Raw genomic sequence first — 27,345 nt, 5'->3', positions numbered from 1 at the left:
CTATCTTCCTCATTAATTTCCTTCAGAGTTTTTAAACTTGTTATTGAATGTGGATTTATTTATGAATTGTGTGGGATAGAAATTATCTTTTGTGGTAGACAATTCTAAAGCATGACCATGATCCATCTTCTTTTTTGTGTGTAATTGGTCTAACCCTTACCAGATTTCTTGTAACTTTCTAGAATTCAAACTGTCTATGCTAAATCAGCCTGGGATCAAGTTTAGACAAGTTACTCTTTCATCTCCACTGATTTTAAAATGATTGTGATATGTTCATAAAGTAGCAAATTTATTTCAGTTTTGTTAATTCTTGATCTGTACCCTGATACATGGGCGATTTAAGTAAATATTGGTAAAAGTCATTTTCTCTGGTTTGATAGTACAATTATAGGAATACTCATTTTGCAACTGTACTACTGCATTGTCTTTTACAATTGTAATTTATTTTTTGGCTGATCTATCACTGTGAAGTTTATAATAAAATCTTAGTAAGATAGTAAATTTTCCCATTACTTTTAGTGCCTGTTCCATGTTGGACAATCAATAGATGCTTGTTGAATAAGTAAGGGAACCGATGAATAAATTGAAAATTGGAAAGAAAAAGAAAGGAAGGGAGGAAAGATGAATGGAAGGAAGGACTAGGGGAGGGAGAAAGAAAGAACGAAGGAAGAGTGGAGATATTAAGATATATATTTGTGAGCCTAAGAAGAGCGTCGTGGAGCATGGAGTTTAGGCATTCACATAGATCTTCATTATTTTGAAGAATTAATGTAGCTTTCCAAAATCAGAGACTATTATAAATACCCGAGAAATATAGCACATTAAAATTTTTTTTTAATTTATTTTTATTGGAAAGGCAGATGCACAGAGAGAAGGAGACAGAGAGAAAACCCCTCTGTCACTGCTTCACTCCCAAAATGGTCAAAACAGCTGTAGCTGAGCTGATCTGAAGCCAGGAGCCAGGAGCTTCTTCTGGATCTCCCACACAAGAACAGGGTCCCAAGGCCTTTGGACCATCCTCTACTGCCTTCCCAGGCTACAAGCAGGGAGCTGAAAAGGAAGTGGAGCAGCAAGCACAGCTGGTGCCCACGTGGGGTCATGGCACATACAAGTCTAGGACTTAGCCACTAGTTCATTGTGCTGGGCCCAAATTAAATACATTAAAAAATAATAATAGTGCTGCTAAATCATTGTGGGTCTTGATTTGACAATCATGATGAAATTTGCTATGCATAAAAAATCTCTTTGGAAGTGTTATCAAAGTGGGAAAATTTATCCTGTGTGAATCTTTTAAAAAATGTTTCTGTTATCTCTGAAATTATGTCTGACCCTACTTTATTTGGTACTGTAATAACATTATTTTGATAAGAAATGTGAATGTATTTATGTTAGAAATTTTGCAATTATGGGAATCATTTGAGGACTACAATACTTTCTAAGAAAGATAAGAAAATGATGATTAGATATATTAATTTTTCTGCATTTTGCACATTATAAAAACCTTTAAGCTAGATTTTCTAGGAGTGCATGTTAAGCACTCAATTAAAAGCAATGATATGCACTATAGCTACGCATTATTTTTTGCTATGCAATTGAAACTCCTAGTTCAAGGGAAAAAGAAAAGATTTGTGCTGCCTAATTGCACATACAACTTAACTGTTTTGTGTAATTTCAAGGCATACTGTGCTTCCTGGTAGCGCTCTTCACTAGCACAAACTTTCTGTGATTTTGTTGTGTTTGGGTCTGCGAAACTACAGATTTCGTTTTCTATCTTTAACATTACTTTTGTGTATCAGAAAGCATGTTAAAACTGATATGCAGTTTAAGATAATATAATGACCAATTTCTTGTTATATGTAAGTATTTTCAAGTCCCTCTTCATCTTCTGTAGCTCAACATTTTAAAAAATTGTTATTTTCAGCTCATTTTTGTGATATAAACTAATAGCCATATATATTTAATTATACCATTTGGGAAGAAAATAAAAACAACTCTTAAGGATTTAGTGATATTAGTGATTTTTGTATCATATTGAACAATGGCACAAGTACAGAATATTGCTTTGAAACTGCATTTATAGATAACAGTTGAAAATAACAATCCTTTTTGCATATAATGCAATGTTTTCATTATTCAGGGGGCATTGTGAGTAAAATGTTATTTTTTGGTACTGAGTTGTTGGTCTGTATGCTGTACAGTAAGCCCAGCCAATTCAGCCTTTTGGTTCATACTTTTTACCTCAGTGTTTCAAATTAAGCAATTTGCTTTTTAAATGTAGGTGTTTTAATCATAAGATGCCAATTTCTTTATAAATGTATATTTCATTGCAAATTTTACTTATAAAACATTAAATGACATCTATTAACATATTTTTATCGATGCTCAGTGTTACCTAAATGTTAATTTTAGATATTGTAAAATAGTCCCTGAATATAAAAAATCATTAGGAATGGATGTTGACATGCAGAAAACACTTTGAGAACATCTGAAGATGATTTTAAAGAGTTTCTTATTTGACCTGTGGAAATGTTGTACTGCATTAGTATTGAACCATTTTAAAATTCATTACATGAACTGTGCTCAGTTATGGTTTATTGTTCCTTTAATTTACTGCTGTGTTTGATTTGCAAGTATTTTATTTAAGATTTTGCATCCATATTCATAAGTGAATATGTTCTGGTGCTCTTAATTGTACTATTTCTGATAGATTTTCTTATCAGAATGATGCAAGTATTATGAAATGGATTTTGAAGCTTTCTTTTGCCTTACTAACTAGAAATTTAATATTTGCTTAAATAAATCTTTTCTCAAAAGTTTGATAGAATCCTTTGGTGAAAAATACCAGATAATCTCTCATATTTTACGTTTTTTGCCATTATTAAAAATATTATTTTCTTTTTCATGAGATATTTCATCACATGATGTGTATTCCTGAAGTTGTTTTATCATTTATTTTAAAGCTTTCCTTTTTTATTTTTATTTGAATGGCAGAGTTATGGTGAGAAGGGAGAGACTGAGAATCTTCCTCCTGCTGGTTTACTCGCCAGATGTTGCAATATCCAGTGCTGGGCCTGGCTATCAAAGCCAGGAGTTAGGGGCTTCATCCAGATTGCCCACATGGGTAAAGAGATCCGGGCACTTGGGTCATCCTCTGCTGCTTTTCCAGGCACATCAGTGGTATAGATCTCATTTGGGGATGGGATAGGGACTGGAACTAGCATTCATATGGGATGCTGGTATCATCGCTGGTGGCTTAACTTGCTATGCCCTATTTTGTACAGAAGTGTTTATGTATTTGAAAGAATGACTGAAAGGAGAAGATAGAGAAAGAGAGAGATCTATCTATGTGCTGGTACACATCCCAATTACAACAGCTGTGGCTAGGTCAGGCAGCAGCTGAGAGCTCAGAACTCCATTCGGGTCTGATGTGAGTGACAGGAACACAAGCACTTCAGCCATCATTGCATCACCTGCTGCCTCCCAGGTGCATTAGCAGGAAGTTAGAACAAAAGCACCCGGTAGCTGAGGCTGGAGCCAGGAACTCTGACACATGAAGTGCATACTCTAAGCAGTAGTTTAACCTGCCATGCAAAATGCCCATTCCTGGATTCTAATTCCTAATGGCCTTGGAAAAATGTAAATGAATCTATATCTTCAACTGTATTACAATATTATGGTATAGAATAATCTTATGCATTTGCTATATCTTCTGTATAACTGTATAAGCATTGTCTGCTCTTATTTGATTTGCAAATATAAAAAATGTAATCTTTTTTAGAAAAGGTAATGATTGCTAGATTTAACAGTTCTGTTATGTTCCGAATTTGATGCCAATGCTTGTTTTTATAGATATAATTTCCTTCTTGTTTCTTTAGGCTTACTCTCTCTACCTTTTCTTAGCTCCAGAAGTCCTACAGTTTTATTTCTCATCACATTTCTGTGTTCTCTGTCTGCAAATTCACTGCCTTGCCCTCTCACTTAGGATTCTCTTATAATGCTTCTTTTCCTATCCACTCACTACATTTTCTACGAATGGATACTGTTTACAGAGAGAAGGAGAGACAGAAAGATCTTCCATCTGCTGGTCCACTCCAAGTGGCTCAAATGGCCAGAGTCAAGCACATATGGAACCTGGTCTCCCACGGAGCAGAGGGCAGGGTTGCAAAGCTTTGGGCCATCCTTGACTGCTTTCCCGGGGCCATAAGCAGGGAGCTGGATGGGAAGTGAAACAGCTAGGACATAAACCAGCACTCATCTGGGATCCCTCCACATGGAAGACCAGGACTTTAGCAACCAGACTACTATGCCAGGCTCCATCTTATTTTTTAATTGATAGAATGATGTATAATTGAAAACATTCTAATTTTTAAAATGTTGTATAAATAAATATTGTACTTATGATTGATTATTCATTGAAATAATAACAGGATTGATTTTTCATATTTTATTCTGATTCTTGCATTCATGTTCACAAATGGGAACACCCTGTGGTGTTATTGTATACAATTTTAATTAATATTTACTAAGTATTGATAACTGCATAAAGTACAACCTATCTCTATAAAACAAAGGAGATTCCCACAGTTTACTTGTCTGTGCATTTTTTTTTCTTAGCTTGATGATTTGAAGAAAACATTTGATCAACAAGGCTGGAAACAAAAAAACTTTGAGCAACAGTATCTGGATGCACTAAATAAATTTTATGCTGCGGTAAGTTGATGTTTTTCTACATTCCAATAGAGCTCTGTCATCTATTGCCAAATATTAAATCATCTAATTAATATTAATTTTATTTTATATGCTATATTTTTGATAATTAAACAAGCATAAATGATGCTTCTATTTTCTTAAAGAAAAAATCATGGGCTGTTGAGATTTCTAATGTCTCCAAAGAGTATTCGGAAATTTCATTAGCTTATATGCAAGTGATGGAAGAAAAGAGAAGACTTGAGATTGACATCGACAATGTAACAAATCAAATCAGTGACAGGTGATTTTGAATTTTTAAAATATATGTATTTGTTATGTTAAATATAGTTATTTCCAATTAGTGTCCCTTGGTAGTATGATGGTGTTTGTTTTTGTCATTAGCTTTTTACTTAGTTCTTTTCCAAATGTTACTCTGAAACCACTCTGGGTCCCTTTAGAAGTAGCCAAAGTATGAAACAAAGCTGATCATATAGGGAATTTTATTGATACTCACCTCACCTTTTGGGGCGTATCTTCCTAGACTCAAGCATAGTTTAAATTTAGAATGTCTAATCAAGGCCATAATTGCCTTTAATCAATCTAAATGTTTTCCCACATCTACTACTCCAGTTTTCTTAGCTCAGACACCTTTTTTTTTTTAATTCTTCTTTCTATTTCAACATTTTTATTCAGCAGTTTGACAAAAACAGTTCCACATACTGAGTAATGTTTTTTATTTGTCCACTTGGCTACTCCACCAGAAATTTAGTGCAAGCCATTATGATGCCTTGCATTAACTTGCAATGATTTCCACCACTGGTCTACATCCAGTCACTGTGTTCTCTCTCCAATCCATTATCTGCTCTTTGATAAGCATGCTCTTTTTGCAGAGCTGGAGGGACAATCCCCTCTTTGACAAGCCACCCATGGCCTCTTGAATAGGCATATCTGAAATTTCAATCCTGTATTATTTCTGGTTCACCATCATTACTTGGTTCAATTGTTGGATTTGCTTTGGTTTTCCATATGTGTCTTATTTGTTTCCCAGTCCACATGAGGTTTTATGTTATTTTCCTTTCCTTGCATGTTTTGCTCCTGATGTTACATAACTGTCATTTGACTTTAAAATGTCAGTTTTAGAGTGAGTTCTGGAAAGCCTTTATTGATTGTTGGGTAGGTGTCACATTCACAATGTGTGATGTGCGTTGTATCACTGTGTGAGCGTGTGTCTGCATGTGCATCTGATTGATGTGTATCTGTCTCAAAACCAGAAAACTCATGGGGGCCAGCAGAAGTCACAACCATTTTTTTTTCTTCACAATTATTGAGTCCTCATTATTGAACATATTCCCTGGCACAAACTGTGGTATTCATAATTCAGTATTGAATGGGAAAAAGGAGCTTTACCTACATCGTCCACATGGGTGGCAGTGAAGCACCTGGGCTACCTTCCACTTTCTCAGGCCATTGAGTTGGATTGAAATTAGAGTAGCCCCCGTGACACAATCTTACATCCATATCAAATGTAATGTTACAAGCAGCAAATTTACCTGCTCCACCACACAGAACACTATAGGGAAGGATTTCCGTGACATGTATCTTGCTTGCCCCAGTTAACATTTTAAAATGTCACACAGAGGCAAATATAATTTTGCACAGTTTTGAATTTCTTGTAAAAGTGCTGGATTATTTTATGAATCCTTGTTTGGACTAGGCATCTACATGTAATTTCTTCTCTCTTAAACAGCAGGTGAATAGTTATTTTAGAGTTTGTGTCTAGACATGTAAGAGCCTGCAGGTCTTTGTAAGTACCTTATTTTTAGGGGTTTTATCCTTAATCGGCTTTGCTGTCTGTGCTTCATTTTCTTTTGGACAGTAAATTGAAAAATCTTTGAGTCCTATGCCAAGGCCAAGTTTATTGGTTGTAACCTTGTATTTGTAAAAGAAGTTCTGTTTGTCAGTTTATGTCCTTGGCTATGCCATAGACTGGTTTTGTGGTGGTTGTCGTTTGTGTCCTAAGCCAAGATGAGCAAGATTCCATTTTTACAAAATCTTCCAGTGCCTTCAAGGGTCAATGATATCTTCTGTGATCTCGTTAGTATTGTAATTATAGTGCACATGTGTTCTAGAAAATTTGGAAAATACAGAAAGTATAAAAAGAGGTGAACTTCAAATCATCCTGCATTCACGGACATTTTACTAACAATGTATTTTTTCTTTTTTGCTGAATAACTTTTTGTAATTCCTGATTTAATACTAACATGATACAAAATTTTTTTGTCACATTGTTTTATGTATGTCCTACACATTTCCAAGATAGATGTATAAGGTCTGTTATACAGATAAGCTATGATTTGCATGACAGTTATCATAATTTAAGTTTTAAATTTTTGTGATGTGTTATAAATATTGCATTGGGAAATATTTTTTCTCAGAAATATTTTTCTAGCATCTAGGTCATTTAGAATTGTATCAACTATATTGCGGTTTAGTGGATCATAGGACTTCTAACAACTACTTAGAAAATATAAGGGAGAATATTTCATTTATTATAAAATTTTGCTCAAATGTAATTAAAGAGTTGTAAATAAGAATTAGGAACCTTTAATGAAGAAAGTGCGAAAATACTTGAAATACAGTTTTTAAAATAAGTGAGTAGAAGGATTTGCCAAACATTTAACTATAACTGAATAATGAGAAACAGTCAAATTCTAACCAAATAAATTAAGAGCTTTATTTTGATGATAGCTAAACTTTTAATGTAATATTAGAGTTTAATACAATAGTCACCAGGTGAAACTAACCCAGGTTAATTTTAAAGTGAATTTTCTGAGATACAAAGCTCTATGATATGTTTAACTGTGAAAAAAGCTAATTATAAAAGCTCTGTAGTATTGGTCAAATTACAGATAAATAGAAAATTGAAACATTTATAGATACAATATTGATGAACTAACATGTTTTTAAAAAGTGTCTTGCAATACATTTGAGAACATCAAAGCTGTGCACAGAAGATGATATAAAATTATTGAAGCAAATAAAAGAAAATGTAAATGAAGAATTGAAACATTTAAACTAAAGATATACATGCAATCTCAAACAACTTCTTAGAGAATGTGATGTTTGTGTACATGTGTGTATGTATATGTAGAATTAAAGCCGATTCTAAAATTTATATGCAAAACCAAGGAGGAAATAATACTCATAAGATGTTAAAGAAATACTAAATTTGGGAAATTGTAATAGTATTTTTTGATAGCTAAAAAAGCTCAGTGTGTAAGATGACTTGTAATTGGAGCAAAGACAGATATCTAGACCCCCTGGAAATGAATAGACAGCCCGGATTGATTCTTGATTTGTTGCAATGGTGCCAATGCAGCACCAGAAAAAGTGCCAGCATTCTAATAGCCTTATGAAAAAAATGTATTTTTGTCCCTATCTACTAACATAGACAAAAATCTGTGTGTGTGTGTGTGTGTGTGTGTGTGTGTGTGTGTGTGTGTGTGTGTGTGTGAGATCATGGTTGTAAATGGGAAAGTCAAAACAACCAAAATCTTCTGATAAGACAGAGGAAAACATCTTTATAAATGCAAGTCAGTTTTCTAAAACAGGACTACACTACCATGAAGAAAAATTTTAAACCAGTGAAAATATAGACTACAGTGAAAATGTGAAAAAGAGAAAAGGTATGTGTAATACCTGTAACTGAAAAGGCAAGTCCATACAGAAAAACAGATGTGCTAGTTTTATGTGCATAATGATAAATGCAACATAACAAAATAAAACTTTGAAATCAATAAGAAACAAGTAAACAGTCCAATAAAATAGATGGGGACTTGAACAAACAAAGGCAAAAAAATGTATAATAATTAGAAAAGGATGCTTGATTTCAGTCATCGAGGAACATACAACTAACACGAAATTTCTCACCACATCTTTCTGAATGGCTGAAATGTAAGCGTTTCTATTTTAGATTTCATAAGGGCATTGCAGTAAACAGGGCTCTCAGGTTACCACTGGGAGTGGAATTTTGAATAACAATGTTAAAATATGTTTTGGAACCAGCATGATGTTCTAGCAGTCAATGTTCTTGCCTTACACATGCCAGGATCCCATATGGGTGCTGGTTCTAATCCCAGCAGCCCTGCTTCCCATCCAGATTTCTGCTTGTGGCCTGGGAAAGCAGTAGAGGACCCGGAAGAGGCTCTGGGCTCCTGCCTTTGATTGGCTCAGCCCCAGCCATTGTGGCTACTTGGGAGTGAATCATCGGACAGAAGATCTTCCTCTCTGTCTCTCCTCCTTTCTGTGTATCTGACTTTCCAATAAAAATATCTTTTTTAAAAATGTTAAAGTATGTTTTAACATGATTTACAACACACATAAATGTACCTGTTCCTAAAGATACACCCAGCAGTCATTCATACACATGTGAAACCAAGAATCATTTACAGAAATATTCATGGCAGCATCATTTTAACAGTTCAAAACCAGAAAATATTTAAATAAACATCAGGAATCCAATGGATAATAAAATGTAGCATAGACATCCAAAGTAGTACAGTGCAGGAATGAAAATGAACAGATTTGAACTTCGTACAACTTCAGTAAATCTCATAAATATTATGTTAATCATGAAAAGACAAAAAAACCAACCATCTGTAACATGACCTTCTTCAAAATTATAGGCTAAACTTTGGTGATGGAGGTCCAGTTTGGTGACAGTGACTAAGATAGCACCCACCACGGGCTTCTGTTGGCCACAGTCACATGTAGATTTTATTTTGTTTTAGGGTATTACTAGAATGTTCATATTGAAAACGGATAGAGATGATGTCCTATTTTCTATGAAGGTTCTACTTCAAAAACAGCGTACTTTAGAAACAAGAAGCATGCAGTTTTATAAATTGTCAATTTAGTGTAACCAAAATATGTTCAGATACCAATCTTTTAGTGAATTCATATGGCATACACACATTAAAATAGTTCTATAGCTGCAATGAGTATGTAAAAACACAGACACACATACAGGAAAACTTCTTGTCTTCCATGAGTCCCTAAAAAAAAAAACCCAAAATTCTCATTCTAGAAGCTATAGTCTCTTGCAGATCAGTATGCTCCGTAAGTAGTGCCAGGAAGGGATGGGCATTTGGCCCAGCAGTTACGACAGCAGTTGGAAGCTCGCATCCTGTATCAGTGCTTTGGTTCCAGTCTTGGCTCCATTCCCAATGACTGCGGTTATTTCCCAGTGTTGACCTTAGCAGGATGCAGATGATGGCTCAAGTACTGATTCTCTGACACCCATGTAGAATTAGCCTGTGTGGGAGTTCCTGGCTTCTGGCCTTTGGCTCCTGGCTCTTGCCTGGCCCAAGCCCAGCTGACATGCACATTTAGGGAGTAAACCAGTGGATAGAAGCTCACTGTTTCTGGTGCTGTGTCTCTGATTCTCAAATATGTAAAATTAGAAAAGGAAAGAACTGCAGGAAAGGAGAAATGTAGGAGTTTCAGGACTGCTGCTTATTTTAATCATTGTTTTTATTATGATTTTTAAAAAGTTATTTGGTTTTCTGTAAATACTATACCTTCTTTGAATACATTGGATTTTTTTGAATTAATTTTGCTCTTTTTTTCATAAGGAAAGGTCAGATCAATATTTATTATGAATGCAAAGTTGTTGTTTTGATCAACAGAATACTGGAAAAACGAAATTGAGCAGTGTGTAAAGTATTATGCATTAAGCCAAATTGATCTTTATTCCAGGAAAGCAGTTACTTTATCATGTGAAGATAAACTGACATAATGAACTCTATTCCTAGAAGAAAGATAAATTCCTTCATGATCATCTCAATTGGTGCAGGAAAAGCACAAGCTGGAAATCTAAAGCCATTTATGATAGAATTTTCTACAAAGTAGGTCTAGAAAAGGTCTTATTTGCTCTAAAACTTATGGATAAATTCATACCAATAGAAAATAGTGATTGCTGGTGACTTAGAGAAGGAAAAACGGGGAATGAATACTAATGGATATAGGCTTTCCTTCTGGCAATAAACTTTATTCTTAATTTAGATATTCAAGTCACACAACCTTTGTGACATTATAAAAACTTTACCAAAATGTATGCTTCAAAAGATAAACATTTCATATTATAGAAAATTACCTCTCGATGGAAGCATCATCCTTTCAGATAAATGATAATAACTTTGAGAACAATAGCAATTCAGGAAGTAAGTTTTTGGAATGCAGTTATATTTGAAAGCACATCTACCATGTCAAGAAGTTGCTGATCCTTTGTGGCTTATTGCACTGGAACAGCAAATGAACACAATGGGTAAGGCTGTAGAGGAGGTTTTCAGGGAGAGGAAACTCAGCTTATTTGGTGATAGTTTTACTTTTAGAAATAGTATTGTTCTAGTGTTTTTACACATAGCATTGGATTAAAGTCACAGCTTTTTTCATAGCTATATACTCATGATATTCAACTGCTTGCACATGGAGCCCATATAGATCTCTCTTTGTGGGTCCTAGAGAAACTAACTAAAGGATGTACATATCAAATTACCTTGAATAATATATCCTTGTAAAAATGGATTAGTGGTACATTAACTATAACATGTTATATGTGATTATATTTAACATATATAATAATCACTTTTATCCATGGTTTGAGAAACAGCTTCTTATATCTTTATTTTTACTTTATGTAAATAGGCTCCAAATAGAAATGCTAAAACTTTATAATTATTGCTAATTGATTAATATGATAATGTAGTTATGGTTAAATTTAAAGTCAACATTTATTCTTATAGAAATCAAAATGAGAAGCAAGTTTGTGTGTGTGTGTGTGTGTGTGTGTGTGAGAGAGAGAGTGATATGGTTTGAATAGCATGTGGTTGCCACACTGCTACAGACATCTGCAGTTTAAACCACGGACTCTTGTGACAGCCCTAGGGGAGTACGCATAGAACTCCAATGGGGCTAATGAGGTTCTTGGTTGGTGTGGGGCATGGTTATGTATTGTAGTTCCCGTAAAAGTGTTGGTTAGAGTAGCCAGTGTCAGGTCTAGCTCTAGGTTTCTCTGCTTGCTGTATTGCATTCGATCTTTTCTTCCACAAGTGCCGTCACTGCCATTTTCCAGCCTCACCAGATGTCTGCACTGCTGGGGACATCAGATCTTGGGGCGTGAGCACCAAAATGAGGTCACAATGAACATCCCTGTTTGCTATGCCAACTATTACAGGTGCTCAGGCACAATGATGAAAATCTGACCAATATAGAACTTTGAAAGGTTCATGGAAACAACATCGGAAATAAAATTATTAAACACAAACAAAATAAAAATTCATAGAATTAAAATCAATAAATTATAGTGCAGGAAGTCTTGAAATCCATTAAATATACTTCCCATGAACTCCAGCCAACTGAGCACATGTGTGCATACATGGCATGATTGTGTACGTGTGCCCTGAGCACTTGTTCTCTGTGTAACACACACTCACACTTGCGTTCTTCTAGGAGAAAATAAATAATAAGCATGTAAAGTTGAGAGAGACTCACTCGCTGATATACATTTGAGGAAAACACAGTTGGGTAACATCGTCAAGGATAACAAGCCATGGGAGGTGAGGGGTTTCTGCTTCAAGGAGGATGTCCAGAGTCACCTCTGTGAAAAACACATGTGAATTGAGACCTGAGTGAGCCACGAAGCAGGTTTGGGGAAGAGACGTTCGAGCAAAAGGAATAGAAAGCACAGAAGACCTGAGACAAAGTACTTGGTGCTATGGAGGGGGAATCGAGGCCAGTGTCGCTGGAAAGTCACACAGGAGAGGAGTGACACAAGGAGCCAGATGGCAGCAAGGCCGGTGCAGCCCTGATCCTGCAAGCTTGGCAGTGGGCTGAGATACGGCACACAGACATAAAACATGCTTCTAATCATGCACTTCGTGTAATATCACGGGGGCTGTCTGCTGTCTGATGGGCTTTTGTATGTGTAAAGAGGGTGGCTTTTTCGGTAGTTCAGAAAAATCATAATGATGATGACTTTAAGTTTTATAGAAAGGCCAGTGTTGTGGCATAGCTGGTAAAGCTGTGTCTGTGATATCAGCATCCTGTATAGAGGGATGCCTATATTCTGGCTACTTCTCTTCAAATGCAGCTCCCAGCTAGTGACCTGTGGAAAGCTGTAAAATGACACATGTTGTTTGGACTTCTGTCACTCATGGGGGAGATACAGAAGGACCCCTTGGCTCCTGGCTTTGGTCTGGCACTGGCCATTAGAGCCTTTTAGAAAGTGAACAGCAGATGGAATCTTTCCATTTCCCTCTCTCTCTCTCTCTCTTTTTTCCCCTCTCTGCAACTGTGACTTCCAAAATATATTTTAAAACATGTTAAAAGAACTGATAAAAAGCAGTTGGTTTTCAGATGCATTTTGTAGAATTTCCAATAAGATATTTTGAGAGGTAGAATATCAACATGGGATGGAGGGCGATACAGAGAGGCTACTTGCTGAGATGAAAAGAGTTTGTAGAGGATATGGAAAGCATTTTAGAGCACAAGATGAAAGTGGACCTCCTTGGACCATGTTAAATTTGAGATTTGTAGTTGGTCTGAAAATAATAATGAAAGGCCATGGTTAGATGCATTGGTTTATATACCCCAGCAATGAGGACGTTATGGAAGACACCTGGAGTCACAAAATGAAACCATGAGCTGGGATGGGATAGCTTAAAAAAGTGTGCAGAAGTTGGAGGTTGTGTCTCTTGCGATATAGGTAATGCAGAAGGTCAAGTGTTTTTCTGTGAAACAGTCACAAGGGGAACATAAGCAGGGCTCATATCCCTTGAGTGCTGGGTTCACAGTAAAGTCGAGGAAATCCCAGAGGCCAAGGCAAAGAATGTGAGGGAGCAGGCTGAACTGCCAGCTGATGTTTGGCTACTCTGCAAGCACAGGTGAAACAGCTGCCTTGCTGAACTTTGTAAACAAGGGAATTAGATTGTAATGGCTACATAAGATGGGTCACAAATCTGTGCCAAAGACCAGGCTCATGGAAGGGTACCTCAACGGGTGAGCTGGAAGAAAATTGACTCTCAAAGGAAGGCTGGGGAGAGAGACTGGAACCTGGGGGAAGGAAAAACAGCTGAGAACATTCCCTGGCTGGGATGTTTTCACACTGATTTGATGGAGTGATTCGTATCATATATCTGATTATGAAAGGCCCTGACCACCTTCCCCCCACAAAATCTCCCAAATAAATACTTCTTTAAAAAAATTATGCTCAAAATTAAAAAAATACACATGGAAAATTTAACCACAAATGAGAGTTATTAGAAGGAACCAGTATGTTTGCCATCCACCCCAAGAATTCCAATAATGCGATTATTATAAAATTGAGATAGGAAGTCGCAGTATTCATTTTAAGTAATGTTAAAACAACTAATACTAATAGGACACGATAATTCAGGCATACTTAGAAAAGAATATACCAAAACTTGTAAAATAGAAAAGAACATTTCCACTAAAGTTTTATTAATTAGCATCAACAGCTGTGTGAAAATCACCTGTGTTCCTGGAATATAAGGCAGAATGCATCACAGAGGCAAAAAGAGAAAGAAAAATATTACTGTTGGGGGCCCAGCGGCGTGGCTTAGCGGCTAAAGTCCTTTTCTTGAACGCCTGGGATCCCATATGGGCGCCGGTTCTAATCCCAGCAGCTCCACTTCCCATGCACTGGTATCCCATATGGGTGCCGGTTCCAATCCCAGCAGCCCCGCTTCCCATCCAGCTCCCTGCTTGTGGCCTGAGATAGCCCTCAAGGACTGCCCAAAGCCTTGGGACCCTGCACCCGTGTGGGAGATCTGGAAGAAGTTCCTGGATCCTGGCTTTAGATAGGCATAGCATCAACCATTGCGCTCACTTGGGGAGTGAATCATCAAATGGAAGATCTTCCTCTGTGTCTCTCCCCCTCTCTGTGTATCTGACTTTCCAATAAATAAATAAATCTTTTAAAAAAAATTAGTGTTGTGGGAAATCAAACATAAAAGAAATTGAAAAATTATTATAAAAGATAATGCAAATATGCAGTAAAATGTATAGATCCAAAGAATCAAACATCACAATAAATCTCATGAAAAATAAATACAACTTATTTATATTATAACTTAGTTTGGAAGAAATTAAAGACAACACACTTTAACAAGTGTGTTCTGTATTAGTGATAGCTGCAAATACCTCTACGTTCAAGGATGAATCGTACTTCCCGTGAAACAGCTGCAAATACCTCTTTTTTTTTTAAGATTTATTTTTATTGGACAGTCAGATATACAGAGAGGAGAAGGTCTTCCTTCCAATGATTCACTGCCCAAGTGAGCACAACGGCTGGAGCTGAGCCAATCCAAAGCCAGGAGCCAGGAGCCAGGAGCTCTTCTGGGTCTCCCACACGGGTGCAGGGTCCCAAGGCTTTGGGCAGTCCTTGATGGCTATCTCAGGCGACAAGCAGGGAGCTGGATGGGAAGCGGGGCTGCTGGGATTGGAACCGGCACCCATATGGGATACCAGTGCATTCAAGTTGAGGACTTTAGCCACTAGGCCATGGCACCGGGCCCGCAAATACCTCTTTAAGTTCAAGGATGAATTGTACTTCCTGTAAAACATCAGGATTTCCATTTTTCATTCCTCTCAGAACCTGTGCTCTTCAGGATATAATGTTCTTTGTATCACTTCTTTATTAGCATCTGCACTCATTAGCCTCTTCCTGTTTTTACCTTTTATAGACTGGAAATATGAATCTTTTTCCAACATAAAAAGACGGGTTAGTGCATTTAGCAATCAGTATTTATGTTCCATTCTCATTAAAACTTTTCACATACTTAATAATGTTTACCAAATTACTAGTAATTTGTGCTTGACTAGTAATCACATTTAGACACACAACAATCTGGCCTGTGATCTTGCTTTCCACACTCTAAGCAATGTTATAGATGCTTATGAGTTATAGAATAAAATCCAAGTTCCTGATATGATAGATTAGAATCTGTAAACTATCACCTGCCTAGCTAATTTCTCTTTCCTAACTTCAATTTATGATCTTTAGATTCTAGCTGATTAAAATGCCTAAGTCTCTAAACTCATTGTTTTGATCCTCAGTCTCTGTCTTTAGCATTCCCACAGTTGGAATTCTCCTGTTCCTACTAAATAACTTGTTTTAAAAAATCTGATTAATTTCCCAGTTAAGGCAGCCATGTGGCTGTGGCTGGTCGAACCTGTGCTGGGCCAGACTTCTTGCTGGGGGTCCTAGTTCTTCATTCACCACTGCTAAGCAGGGGGAGAATCCTGGGCCTGTCCAAGCACAAAGTCCAAGAATTTCCTCCATCCGCAGTGATCCTACTGTGGCAGATCTCAGGGACAGCTCTGGGCATGCTCAGGATCATGGCTTCACTCACCACCCCAAGTTGGGGGGCAGAGTGTTGGTAAGTCTGCTCAGAGTCTGCCCATCTCATGTTGTTGGGCAGAGTCTAGGTGAGTCGGCTGTGTCTGGGAGAAATCATGCTGGGCCAGGCTTCCTGATGGGAATTCTAGCTCCCCATCCACTACCTAGCGGAGGGTGAATCCTGGGATTATGGGCAGCCAGAGCAATAATGGAGCTGGGTTTCACCTCCTGGCCACCCGGCTGCAAGCTCTAGGGTCTTGGGAGTATGGAATTACTGCCTAGGGGCATCCATGGATAAGGCCACAGCACGTGTAGATAGGAATTAATCCTGAGGGATGCTCAACCACAGAGCCACTCTACTTGCAGGTAAGCGAAGGGACTGAGACCTGGTAGTTTGGAGAGGAGAGACTGGAAGATCTGTACAGGTCAGACTCATGCACCATCCCACATGGGATTCCGGAGTTGGGCTTATTAACGTGGAACATTGCTGACCACCTCATGCCAGTCCATGGGAAAGCTAGGCCTGGGGCCTATCTAGCAAGACTAGATCCCAGTACCTGACTGAATGTCAGAACAGGTGATGAGTCACATTAGGCAGGATCATGACACTAACCAGCATGTGAAAAAACCAGGTTTGGGGGTAAATTCTGTGGAGGATATGTGGGCCAAACTGTGTAGAATACAAGTCCTGCTGGTTAGCTTAAGATTTGGCTAGATTTGACCATGAAACCTACTAACACTCTGGATACGTGGACTGAGAATGATCTGGGCAGTTCCAGGCTGCAGCACCCACATGAGCATCCTAAAACAGGGTATGGGGTGGGCAGGGCCACAACTTTCACCAAATTATACTAGGCTAAGATGGAGGAGCAGGCTATGCCAGGCAAGGGCCTAGCACCCACTGACATGCATGAGATTTGGGTGTGGGAGTGGGCCTGGTGGGGAACCTTGGGAAACTCCTCTGGTGGGCCATTGTTCCTGCTGGTGAGCATGTGATTCCGGTCTGGGTATTGGTCAGGCCAGGAAAGGTAGCTCCAACTGTTGTCTAGTGTGTGATTTGGTTTTGGAAGAGGGCAGATCGGGTAAGGCCGAGCAAACCTTAGCTCACTGGTAAGTACAGAATCCAGGCTGGAGCACAAGTCATGCTGGGTTAGGCTGTCACATCTACCAGTTTGCATGAGTCAGGGATGGGGGCAGACTGAGCAGGGCCAGGTTCCAGCACCTGCCAGTGAGAGTTGGGACTGGGGGCATGCAGGCTCAGGTCAGGCCACAGCATCCAAAGGCAAAAACCAAGGGGAGGAGATATGCCAAGCTGGATCAAAACAGCCATTGGCATACACAAGATCTATGGCTGGGAGCAGGCCTGGCTGGGGATCAAAGAGGACACCATGGCTGGGTTTTGGTTCCCACTGGCAAGTGCGAAGGCCTGAGTGGGGGCTGCTATCTAGTCTGTGCATGGCTGCAAGTGTCCCTTGGCACAGTGTGGACTGGATTTGGGGAGTGCCAAACTGGGCTAGACTCTACCCACTGGTGCTCATAAGAACCTGGGTAGGTGTAGGGCGGGCTGGGCTAGGTCTCTGCCCCTGCTGAGCCATGCGTGAGCTGTGCCTGGGTGTGGGCCAGGCTTGGCAGGGCTGTAACATCCAACAGTACAAACTGGAATGGGTGAAGGCCAGTCCAAAAAAAGCCACAGTGCTTGCTAGGACAGCAGATGTACTAAATACGGCTGGTCAATGCACTTACTGGTGTGCGGGAGATCTGGTACTGGGAGAGGTTCTGATGGAAGAGCTAGGGGAACTCCTCTGTCAGGACACAGTTCCTGCAGGTGAGCTCAAGAACCACAATAAGGGAGCTGGCCAGACCAGGCCAGGGAATGGTACTCACTGGCACACATTTGTTTAGGTTAGGGGCAAACCAGGCTGGGCCAATTCATATCACCTTCTGGCAAATCTGAGCACCAGAACAGAGTGTGGACTGGGTCAGGTTCGGTTTCAACACAAGTCAGTTTACATGAGGGCCAGGACTGGGGGCCAGATGGGTTTGATTAGGCTGTAGTCCCCATGAGCGTGAGTTGGAATTGAGGGTGGGCTGGGCAAAACCAGGCTACATTACCCACTGGTAAATGCCAAGGAGAGGCAGGCCATGCACAATTGGGCTGCAGCACGCAACCAGCACACGTGAGTCCCAGAGGGGGAGGAAGAGAAGCTGTGTGAGTGTGGGATAGGGCAGACCAGGCCAGGCAGGGCTACAACACCTTTTGGCCTCACGTGGGCTGGCTCAGGGAAAAGCCAGGCTGGGTGGACTGTTCCCACTGGTACATGCAGAAGTTAGAGCGAGTGTAGGTTGGATGGGCTTTGCCGCAGCATCGGCCTGCAGATGGTGGCACGGGTGGCAGATTCTGTCAAGTTAAACTGTAGAACCACCTGGAGAATACAGGGTCCAGGAGTGGGATCGGGCCCATAGGGAAATAGTGGGCACCTCCCTCTTGGGTGGCCACTCTGACTGGTGAGCATGAGAACGACTACTGGAACAGGTGTCACTAGACAGAGTTGCACCTGCCAGTTGGGCTGGTTGGGTTGAACTAGGCTTCAATGCCCACTGACATATATGAGAGCTAAATGGGGTGTGTGACTGACTGGATCAGTCTGCTGTATATACTGGCAAACATGGAAACCCGGGCAGGGGGGCAGACCAGGTGAGGGTCATTGTGGGTTGCTCTGACTAGGCTGCAGCTTCCACTGGTTTTTGTGAAGGCCAAGTCTGTGGTGGGTAGGAATGGGCTGCAACACCCATTGGTTTGTAGAAAAGACAGGGCTGAAGACAGAACTGACCCAGCAATTTTAATACCCAGAATGTGCATAAGCTGATTGGGGTGACAGACTGTGCTAGACTCTGTATTGGCAAGCACACACAAGAGTCAGGTCTGGAGTCACCTTAAATGAAGTTTCTTTGGGGATCCCCCAATTGAATCACTGGACTCAGAACCCCAGCCTTGAAGAGAAGTACAGGTTTCATGGCCTGACCATGAAGTGCATATATCAGAGCTGGGTCTCCTCCGTTGCTTATGTGGAGCAGTAGACAGCATATCAAGGTGCACATGGAGGATAAGCAATACATTGGAACCTGCAGAGGATACCTGGTACCACAACAGCAGATGGAGGACAGAAGAAATTGTTCAACTACTCCAGCCAAGTGTTGGCAGTGAATAACCGGGCAAACGGAGACTTTAAGGTGGACTATTTCAACCAGTGGATTCTGGAAAGATTGCATCGTGCTTGGAGTGTCAAGATCAGCAGTAATTCGGAACTATTGAACTACTGAAACCTTATGAGCAGGACCCTGGGAACATGTACCACATCAGGGACCCTGGGATGGTGTCAGGTGGCTCTCCTTCATCTCGGAGTGCAGAGGCATTTGGGAGGCTGGATGTGGCTTCTCTCCTTTGTCTCTCCTCTTCCCCCAGTTACAGGAAGGACAAAAAAAATGTGGAAATGGTGATCTCACCCACCTTCCTGTATCACTTGACCTTAATCAACCCAAATCAACTCTGTAAAAATCATCAAAAATAATAACTTAAAAAATCTGATTAATTTCTCATTCATAGAATGGCTCAGATGTTAGTTAATCTCAGAAGCTTTCTGCTTTGGTCACTTATTTTTTCCCTATCCACAAGCCAACACATGTGAAGTGCTTCTTCCATTGTTATAATTTATTGCACAGATTCTCTGTGTGTGTGAACTTCTTGAATCTATTTGCCAGTGAGCAGCAGAGCACTTGACATGGCATTGAAGCTCAATGAGCATCACCTAACCAGCCCTCCGAGTTCCATGTGCTTCTCCTCCAGGAATTCTCACACTATGTATCATGGCCATTGGTTGGTTGGTTGTTTCTGTTCTGGGCTTTGCTTCCTGCTCGAAGGGGTGTGTGTGTGTGTGTGTGTGTGTGTGTGTGTGTGTGTGTGTGTGTGTATTTTTCACTATGCATGAAATAGATGATATAATGAATGAAAGCTAAATGTAAAGGTTTAGCCTTAATTCTTCCTTTTCGTTAGTATCTATGCTCCTGTTCCCTTTACTCTGACTTTACACTCATTTATGAAATCTCTCTGATACAAAGTCATATAAATGATGATTGTTTTCTTTCTCATTTTTGGGGGGTTCCACATGTTCTGGGTCAGTAAATCTGAGAGCATTGTAAAGACCCTGCCAGTCTTACATACTTTTTCATGAGCTAAAACCTATTTATTGAATAATTTTTTTGTTATTTAACGTGGATAAGTGGGATGTACATATTAACTCTGAGTTTTTTAAGGACTAATATTTATAGTAGCTTTTATCATATATATTGCTAGGCTAGTTCTTCATATGTGGACCAATGCATGACACCATCCCAAATTACATGAGGAGAAATTGGGATTTGGATATAAATCTGGCTTCAAAATTCTTTATCAAACCACATCACTTTTCTTGTTAAGTAACTCTTTGTTTCTATTTCTGATACATTACAGAATGTTTTGGGCACAGAACTCAACTATTTCAGAACCATGTAGAAACATGGTTTTGCTTATTTCCTTGTGTGGTTGGTTGTATTCACTTTCTTTTGTCTCAGAAGGTGCTTCTTAGTCTTTATTTTTTTCCTTTCTCATTCCTTGTATTTGAATTACCTTTTCTTACCTATAGCTTCTCTTTTTCCTTAAGGTGAAAAATAATAAAAAGAAAATCAGTGACCCTTTAATTCTGGTGAACATCCCCAGGAAACATCCTTAAACTGGAGCTCTTATGTGCCTAGATTCTATGGGATCACCAGTTCATCATTTGATTCCATTCCCACACTTTATACTGTGTAACTCAGGCACATGATTACTTCAGTGTATGATCTACTGCTCACTTATAGGAAGTCTTAAAAAGGCTACATTACCTTAAATATCCTGAACTTTTTATCAGTCTTTGCTCAACATCCTGGGTACACAGCTGTTTCCCAGGATTTCAGTTGTTGATGATGATGACATGTGATATGTGATTTTCCTTGTATCGGCAGTATATAATTGGACACGTCTGTCTTTGCAACAAGCCAGACTCTGTTGTGATTGGACCTTTTACATTTAAGGGACATTGGTTTTGAGCAAATAATTCATTTGATTGCATATTCACATGACAGACCACCTTCAACAATTTATGACAAGGAAAATGAACTTGTTGGAGATTATTAAAATTAGTTTAAATTTAGTTTTCTTGAAGTTAACTGCGTACTATAAATCTCTATATAGTCATTTTCTTATATTCAAGCTCTGTAAAATACTGCTCCTAATGTTCGGTTGTACATCAAGCAAGACAATGCCAATGTAACTGCAGTGATCCAGAGGCAGGGTTGATCATCAAGGTAAATGAGCAAAGAAGCTACCGCACACCGTGACCGCATATTGGCACATTGGAGGAAAATGTGTTTGTCAAGAGTTAACAGGATGGTGACTTATTTGCAGAAACAATGATTGAACATTAGTGAGGTTTTAAAGTAGCTTGGAAGAATTATATTGAATCCACAGGGTACTGTGCTTTCCATATCTGATTAGCCATATCTTACCAGCCTATCATTTCAAAGCATTTTTTCAAGGAAAAAGATCTGTTTATCTGAAAGCTAGAGAAAGTGGAGAGGAGAGGAAAAAGAAGGATGAGGAAGGGTAGGATGAGGAGGGAGGCAGGCCGAGAGTGAGATCTCCCATCTGCTGGCTTATTTCCCAGATGATCATAAGGTCCACGGTGGGGCCAGACCAAAGGCAAAGCCGGGAGCTTCATCCTGGTCTTTGATGTGGATACCGGGACTCAAGGAGTCGGGCTGTATCCTTTCGCTTTCTTTGGTGCACCAGAAGGGAGCTGGATCGGAAGTCAGGAAGCCAAGACTCAAATAAGTCCTCACAAGGGATACTGATGTCATAGGTGGCAGCTTAACCTACTTTTCCACCATCAAAGTTAGTATTTAAATTCTTTGTCAAAGAGAATCATTAAATAACTGTCCCCTAGAATGAATGTTCTGATTTTGGGCTCATTGGTAAAAAATTTTGTAACATGCCTTGTATCTTTTACTTGAAGTCTCCTAGGCTGAATAAGATTTCTTTTTTGGTAAACTTGTTTTTAATTATTTGAAAGACAGAGTGACAGAGAAGCACAGACACATTGAGGAAGAAGATCTTCCATCCACTGGTTTATCCCACTCCCCCCACTCAATGGTCATGAGAGATATGGCTGGGAGAAGCCAAGAACTTCATTGGGCCTTCCATCTGGCTTGCAGGGGTTCAAGTAGCTAAACCAACAGTACTAAAACACCTGCCCCAAGCAGATTGATATTCTTCATATTCCTCCCTCCCCTTATCCTACCCCCTTCTTTCACTCTTACTCGCATTCTCTCTCTCTCTCTGTCTCTCTCTCTCACACACACACACACACAGCGACACACAGATGCACACTGGTCTCATATGCATGCTGATTCTCGCTCATCTCCTTGTAGTTGGAAGCCTGTCATTGCTTTTCCCTGACCCAACTTGATCCCAGTGCACCAGCATGGCTTCAGTTCTGGTGTTCTTTTCAGATCCCCAGTGATCGTTCTAAAATGAAGTGCATGCTAACTTAGCGGCTGATTTGGGTTCTTGGACTCCGGAACTGTTCTTCTCAATGCTGTCACTCTTCTCAGTCACTGCCCTGGCCTGAACTCAGGCAGAGACCTGCCATGAATGCACCAGCCTTGCCCTCGCTCCTCATCTGGCGGGATGCCTCCAGACAGTGTTCTGCTGCCTGGGGCTGCTGATGGATTTGCAGCCCCATTTTCATTTTGCACAGGAGGTTATTTCATTTGGAAGCCTAGCTCTGTCTGTTGCATGTTTCTACATCATCCTTAACATCCTAACCAAGATAGGGAAACATGCTGGGTAGGTTCAGCTCCTCATTGATTATATTTACTCCTTTCTCTTAGTTCCTACTTCCACCTAATGCAACCATATTAATTCAGTGGTCTCCATATTCTGTTACATAAGTGTTTGCTATCCATATTTAGCCTGACAGTATTCTTAGAAGTGTTAGAACCAAAAGATCCCCGAACCACAGATGGACAAGTTCTACACGTAACAATGCAAAAGCAAAGAAACTTTATTGCTACGTTGAGCTAGGGTCCGAGTCTTCCAACACAGTGGAATCTTGACAAGGACTCCACTTGTCTCTTCGAACCGTTTTTAATCCCCTCTTAGTCACGTACTACACGTCTCCAGCGAGCTGCGCAGTCCTTCTCTTGGTCATGTATGACTCGTACTAGTGGAGGCCACATTCCCGTGCTACCCATACCAATGCAGACCACATTCCATTTGCAGACGTGCGGATACCCCTGATTGGCCCATCTCCAAGGTCGTTTCCCCCTGCCAACTCCATCACTCTGAGGAAAATGAGACTTTAAAGTGAAACTTAGGACTACTCCCCAACCTTAGGCCTATCATGGCATCAGTCCTGTTCTTTATGTAGCAGTCAAGCAATGATTACAGAAGCCAAAAATACCGGTTATGCTAACAGTTAAGAAGCTCCCTTGTCACTACTTAGCACTCTTGTATTGCTACTACTATTACTTGCCCCTAAACACTACTTTACTATTTATCTGTGATAACTTTTCAGCACTACTGTTGCTAAGAATAGGTCCCCGATACTCAGCCTGCATCCCAACCTCACACTACAGAAGCAGCGCTATTTGAGAAAAGTGTGATGGGCGACTGTCATGAACATCAACTGGGAGCATCTTCACTGGTTCATTCTATCCTCTACTCAATCACAGATTGATGCCTGAGTGTGAACTTCAGGAGGCTGTGACTTCACATGCTTTCCATAAAGACTTTATACATACTCGAGCTTGAGAAGTACATTCTAGTTAGATTCAGTAGTTTGTCTGGAATGTATGAAAATACTAAGCTTGGGTCTTTACCCAAGACTAATGAAACCAGATTTTCTGGAAACACAGAGCCTCTAGTAGACACTCCATTATACAGTGCATTTGGGTTTAGAAGTATTGCTTTAGTTGCATAATTTCCAAAAAGGATGATTTTTAATTCTTAGTAGTAGACATTTGTCATTGTCTTCTGAGTCTTGATCTGCTGCAATGGAAGTGTACAATGTCTGCACCTACTGGGAAGATGCTGCAGAACATCTTACAGTGCACGGGTCATCCTCCCAAAGGCACTAGCACTGAATGTGGCTTGTTCCAGGATGTTTGGTTTATACTCATCCATTTGAAGTGTGTTCTTTAGTAAAAATCACTTTTATGGAAAGTAAAAAAGGAAGTCTGGAAGAATTTTGATCAAAGGCTTATCTTACTGATGGTCTTAAATCTTTGAGACTGAGCACGTGACAAATAGAAATAGCCATAAGGAGAAATACAAAAATAAATGAAATATTGGGACATAGTTTCTGTCCCAGATTTTAACAAACATTAACACACTCAAACTTTAACAAATGTTTAGGCTATATTGTATTTTCAGCAGCATAAAATACAATCTTGTTCATGTTTCATTAGTATTAAATATATATTCCTAAATATATGCTCCCTTGAATTAATTGTATTAATATCTTGCTCTGTTTCTACAGCATAAGAAAAAAAGCGGAGCATGAGTCTGAAATCCAATCTTTGTTGAAACTGAAGTCGAAGAATAATGTTTATCTCAAGCAGCTCTACATGGAGGCCTACCACATCAGTGCTGTTTACCACCTCATCAAACATAAGACAGAAGAATTGGATGATAAGATATCGGAAGTGAGAAGAAGATTCAAAGTGAGTGTTTCTGCCTTTCTCTTGGTTGTGAGCAAAAAAAAAAAAAAAGAGTAACCTGAGTTCTGTTGATTTAACCTTGAAGTTAGATTTTAATGTAACAGTCTTATCAGAAATACCTCTGATCAATCAAAAAAGAAATCTCCCCATTGGAAGGTCCCACTGAAGGAGGATGAGGAAGCTCAGTGGGGCTCGTCAACACTTTGTCTCCTTTCCCTGTTACCACGGACCAGGAGTGTGGCGCTTGGCTCCCTTTCCTCCAGGAATAGGGTACCGATAGCAGACCTGTAAGCTCTGTGAGGCAAAGCACAGGACAGTGTATGGAATGCAGCGCTGCAGGAAGAACTGCCTACATCCCTTAAACCCACTCCTAAGTAAGAATTGTGATGAGCAGCTACTCTACATTATATTTTCTTGAGACTAGCAAAGTCTGCCCCATTTTATGGCACTGGAGGCCCACTTCAGTAGACATTCTTTATTTATCACATATTATACCCATCCTTATCTTATCTCTGTGATTTTCATAGTAATGAGCATGAAGTTTCCTGACACCTGTGGCTAGCACTATCTTCAATAAAGACTTGACTTTGGGTCCTACACATCTAGAACATGTGGAGTGTCCTCTGGTAAATGCTTCCATTCTGAGAAACCCCATTCTGGGGTTTTGCTTCTACACTGAAGCTACCCTATTTTAATTGACCCCATGTAGTGTGGTTATGTCTCTCCCAGGGGATAGTCAATGAATTTGTCACATTTCATGTTATAATAGTAGTAAACAAGTAAAATATATACTGACATTTTATTTTAAAATATAAGGAATATGATTATGTGACATAACATACAAAGTATTACTGTAGATGACATTTATCATTTAAATCTTTTGTTATTAAATATTAAATTAATCCCTGGGCACCCATTTGTTGTCATTGAGGATACCAGCGTAGACATCACCTTCTGCTCACTTGGCCATTTGCTCTTGCATTTTTAACATTTTTTCAAGTAAGAGATGTTCTTGCTATCATTTTTGTTTCTCCCATAGATGTCGCAGATTACATTTAATTCCTCAAACATATTGTTTCATTCATCTTAGGCACTCATGTCTTTAAAAATGCTGCATAGGATTATTTTCGTTTATTATCCTTATTGCCATAAAATGGAGCTCATTGAAATGTATCCCTGGAAATAGAATTTAAGAATGAGTTTAAGAGATAGATTAAAAAATACAAATTGAAAAAAATCTCACATTCATTGTCCTACGTCCCCAGCTCCTGCAACAGCTGGGGCTGGGCCAGGCCACATCAAAAGCAGAAATCAGGATATCAATACTTGTCTCCCATGTGAGTGTAGGGAGCTAACAACAGAACTGCCACCTGCTGCTTCGCAGGTGTGCCTTAGAAAGAACTCAGCATTGGGAGGGGAGCAGCCAAGTGTGGGATGTGAAAGTCCTAACCGGAGGCCCAACTGCTAGGCTAAATGCCTGTGCCAGTTTAGGCAATCTCATCATAGTAGCAATCACAACCGTCAAGGATGTCTAGCAACTTCTTGATTTTTCCAACTTTAAAGATGGTTTATCTTGATTTCTCTTCCTTCAATCCCAGTAACTCAGCTATTCAGAAAAGAAAAAAAAAAAAGAAGAAGAAAATGCTTGGTCAAATCTCAGGAGAAAATGAGCCAAATGAGATAACAGAGTAGTCAGTCAAATAGTAACATATATTTAATTATGGCGATGATAGAAGGAACAGGAAGCATCAACAATTAAGAACATGGCATTATATCAAAAAACCTTGAAAGCTTTCACCAGATATTAAGTACTTTCCAATTCTTCAGTTGAATGTGTTTTGCAAACTGTAATAGTCTCTGATGTTTTTCCTTGAATGAGGTAAAATATGGAATGTTCTTAATGCCTATTTTATGTTGAACACTTTTACATATTAGTGTAATGTTTATTTAAATTAACTTAATATTCATTATATTGTGAACATTTAATCAAGATTAGCGTTAGGGGTAGTGAAGAGACTTGTCCAGAGTAGCTTAGTTTTTATCTGTGTAGAGGTTGGAGATCAAGATATGCGATGCTACACCTGAAGTAGAGCATAGGACACTGAAAGAATCCTCTAACAAATAATAGATTCAAACTCAGAAATTCAAAGGATACAAGTAAAGGTGGCAGTTTTCATGCTGGAAAAAGTCAATGCACTATGTTCTTAAAATGAACTAGTGCACAATCTGTGACTTTAGAGTCCATAGGTCTATGACTGACCGAGAACTGCATTTTAACAAATCCCAAATGGTACAGTGGGGAGTAGTAATTATGGTTCTTTCAAACACTGCAACAGTTTCCCCCACCCTACCTTTTTCTGTGGTTTCACTTTTTATGGTTTCAGTTAGTCACAGTCAACCGAGGGCTGAAAATATTAAATGGAAAACTCCAGACATAAGCAATT

General features: G+C 39.4%; 1 protein-coding gene across 1 annotated transcript in view; it reads left to right on the top strand.

Annotated features, from left to right (window-relative positions):
* The window catches only part of CCDC178 (coiled-coil domain containing 178), a 301,909-nt gene that overhangs the window by 29,105 nt on the left and 245,459 nt on the right, over positions 1-27,345 (top strand). The window contains exons 9-11 of the mRNA XM_040984659.1: positions 4,615-4,710; positions 4,854-4,990; positions 24,721-24,904. Of these exons, the coding sequence (XP_040840593.1) occupies positions 4,615-4,710; positions 4,854-4,990; positions 24,721-24,904 (417 nt within the window). The remainder of the gene's footprint in view (positions 1-4,614; positions 4,711-4,853; positions 4,991-24,720; positions 24,905-27,345) is intronic.

This window comes from Ochotona curzoniae, unplaced genomic scaffold (assembly GCF_017591425.1).
Source record: "Ochotona curzoniae isolate NIBS_2020 unplaced genomic scaffold, NIBS_Ocur_1.0 contig_43, whole genome shotgun sequence".
In the NCBI taxonomy this organism is placed as follows: domain Eukaryota; kingdom Metazoa; phylum Chordata; class Mammalia; order Lagomorpha; family Ochotonidae; genus Ochotona; species Ochotona curzoniae.
Note: the sequence above shows the minus strand (reverse complement) of the source record. Positions and strands in the feature narration are given on the sequence as shown.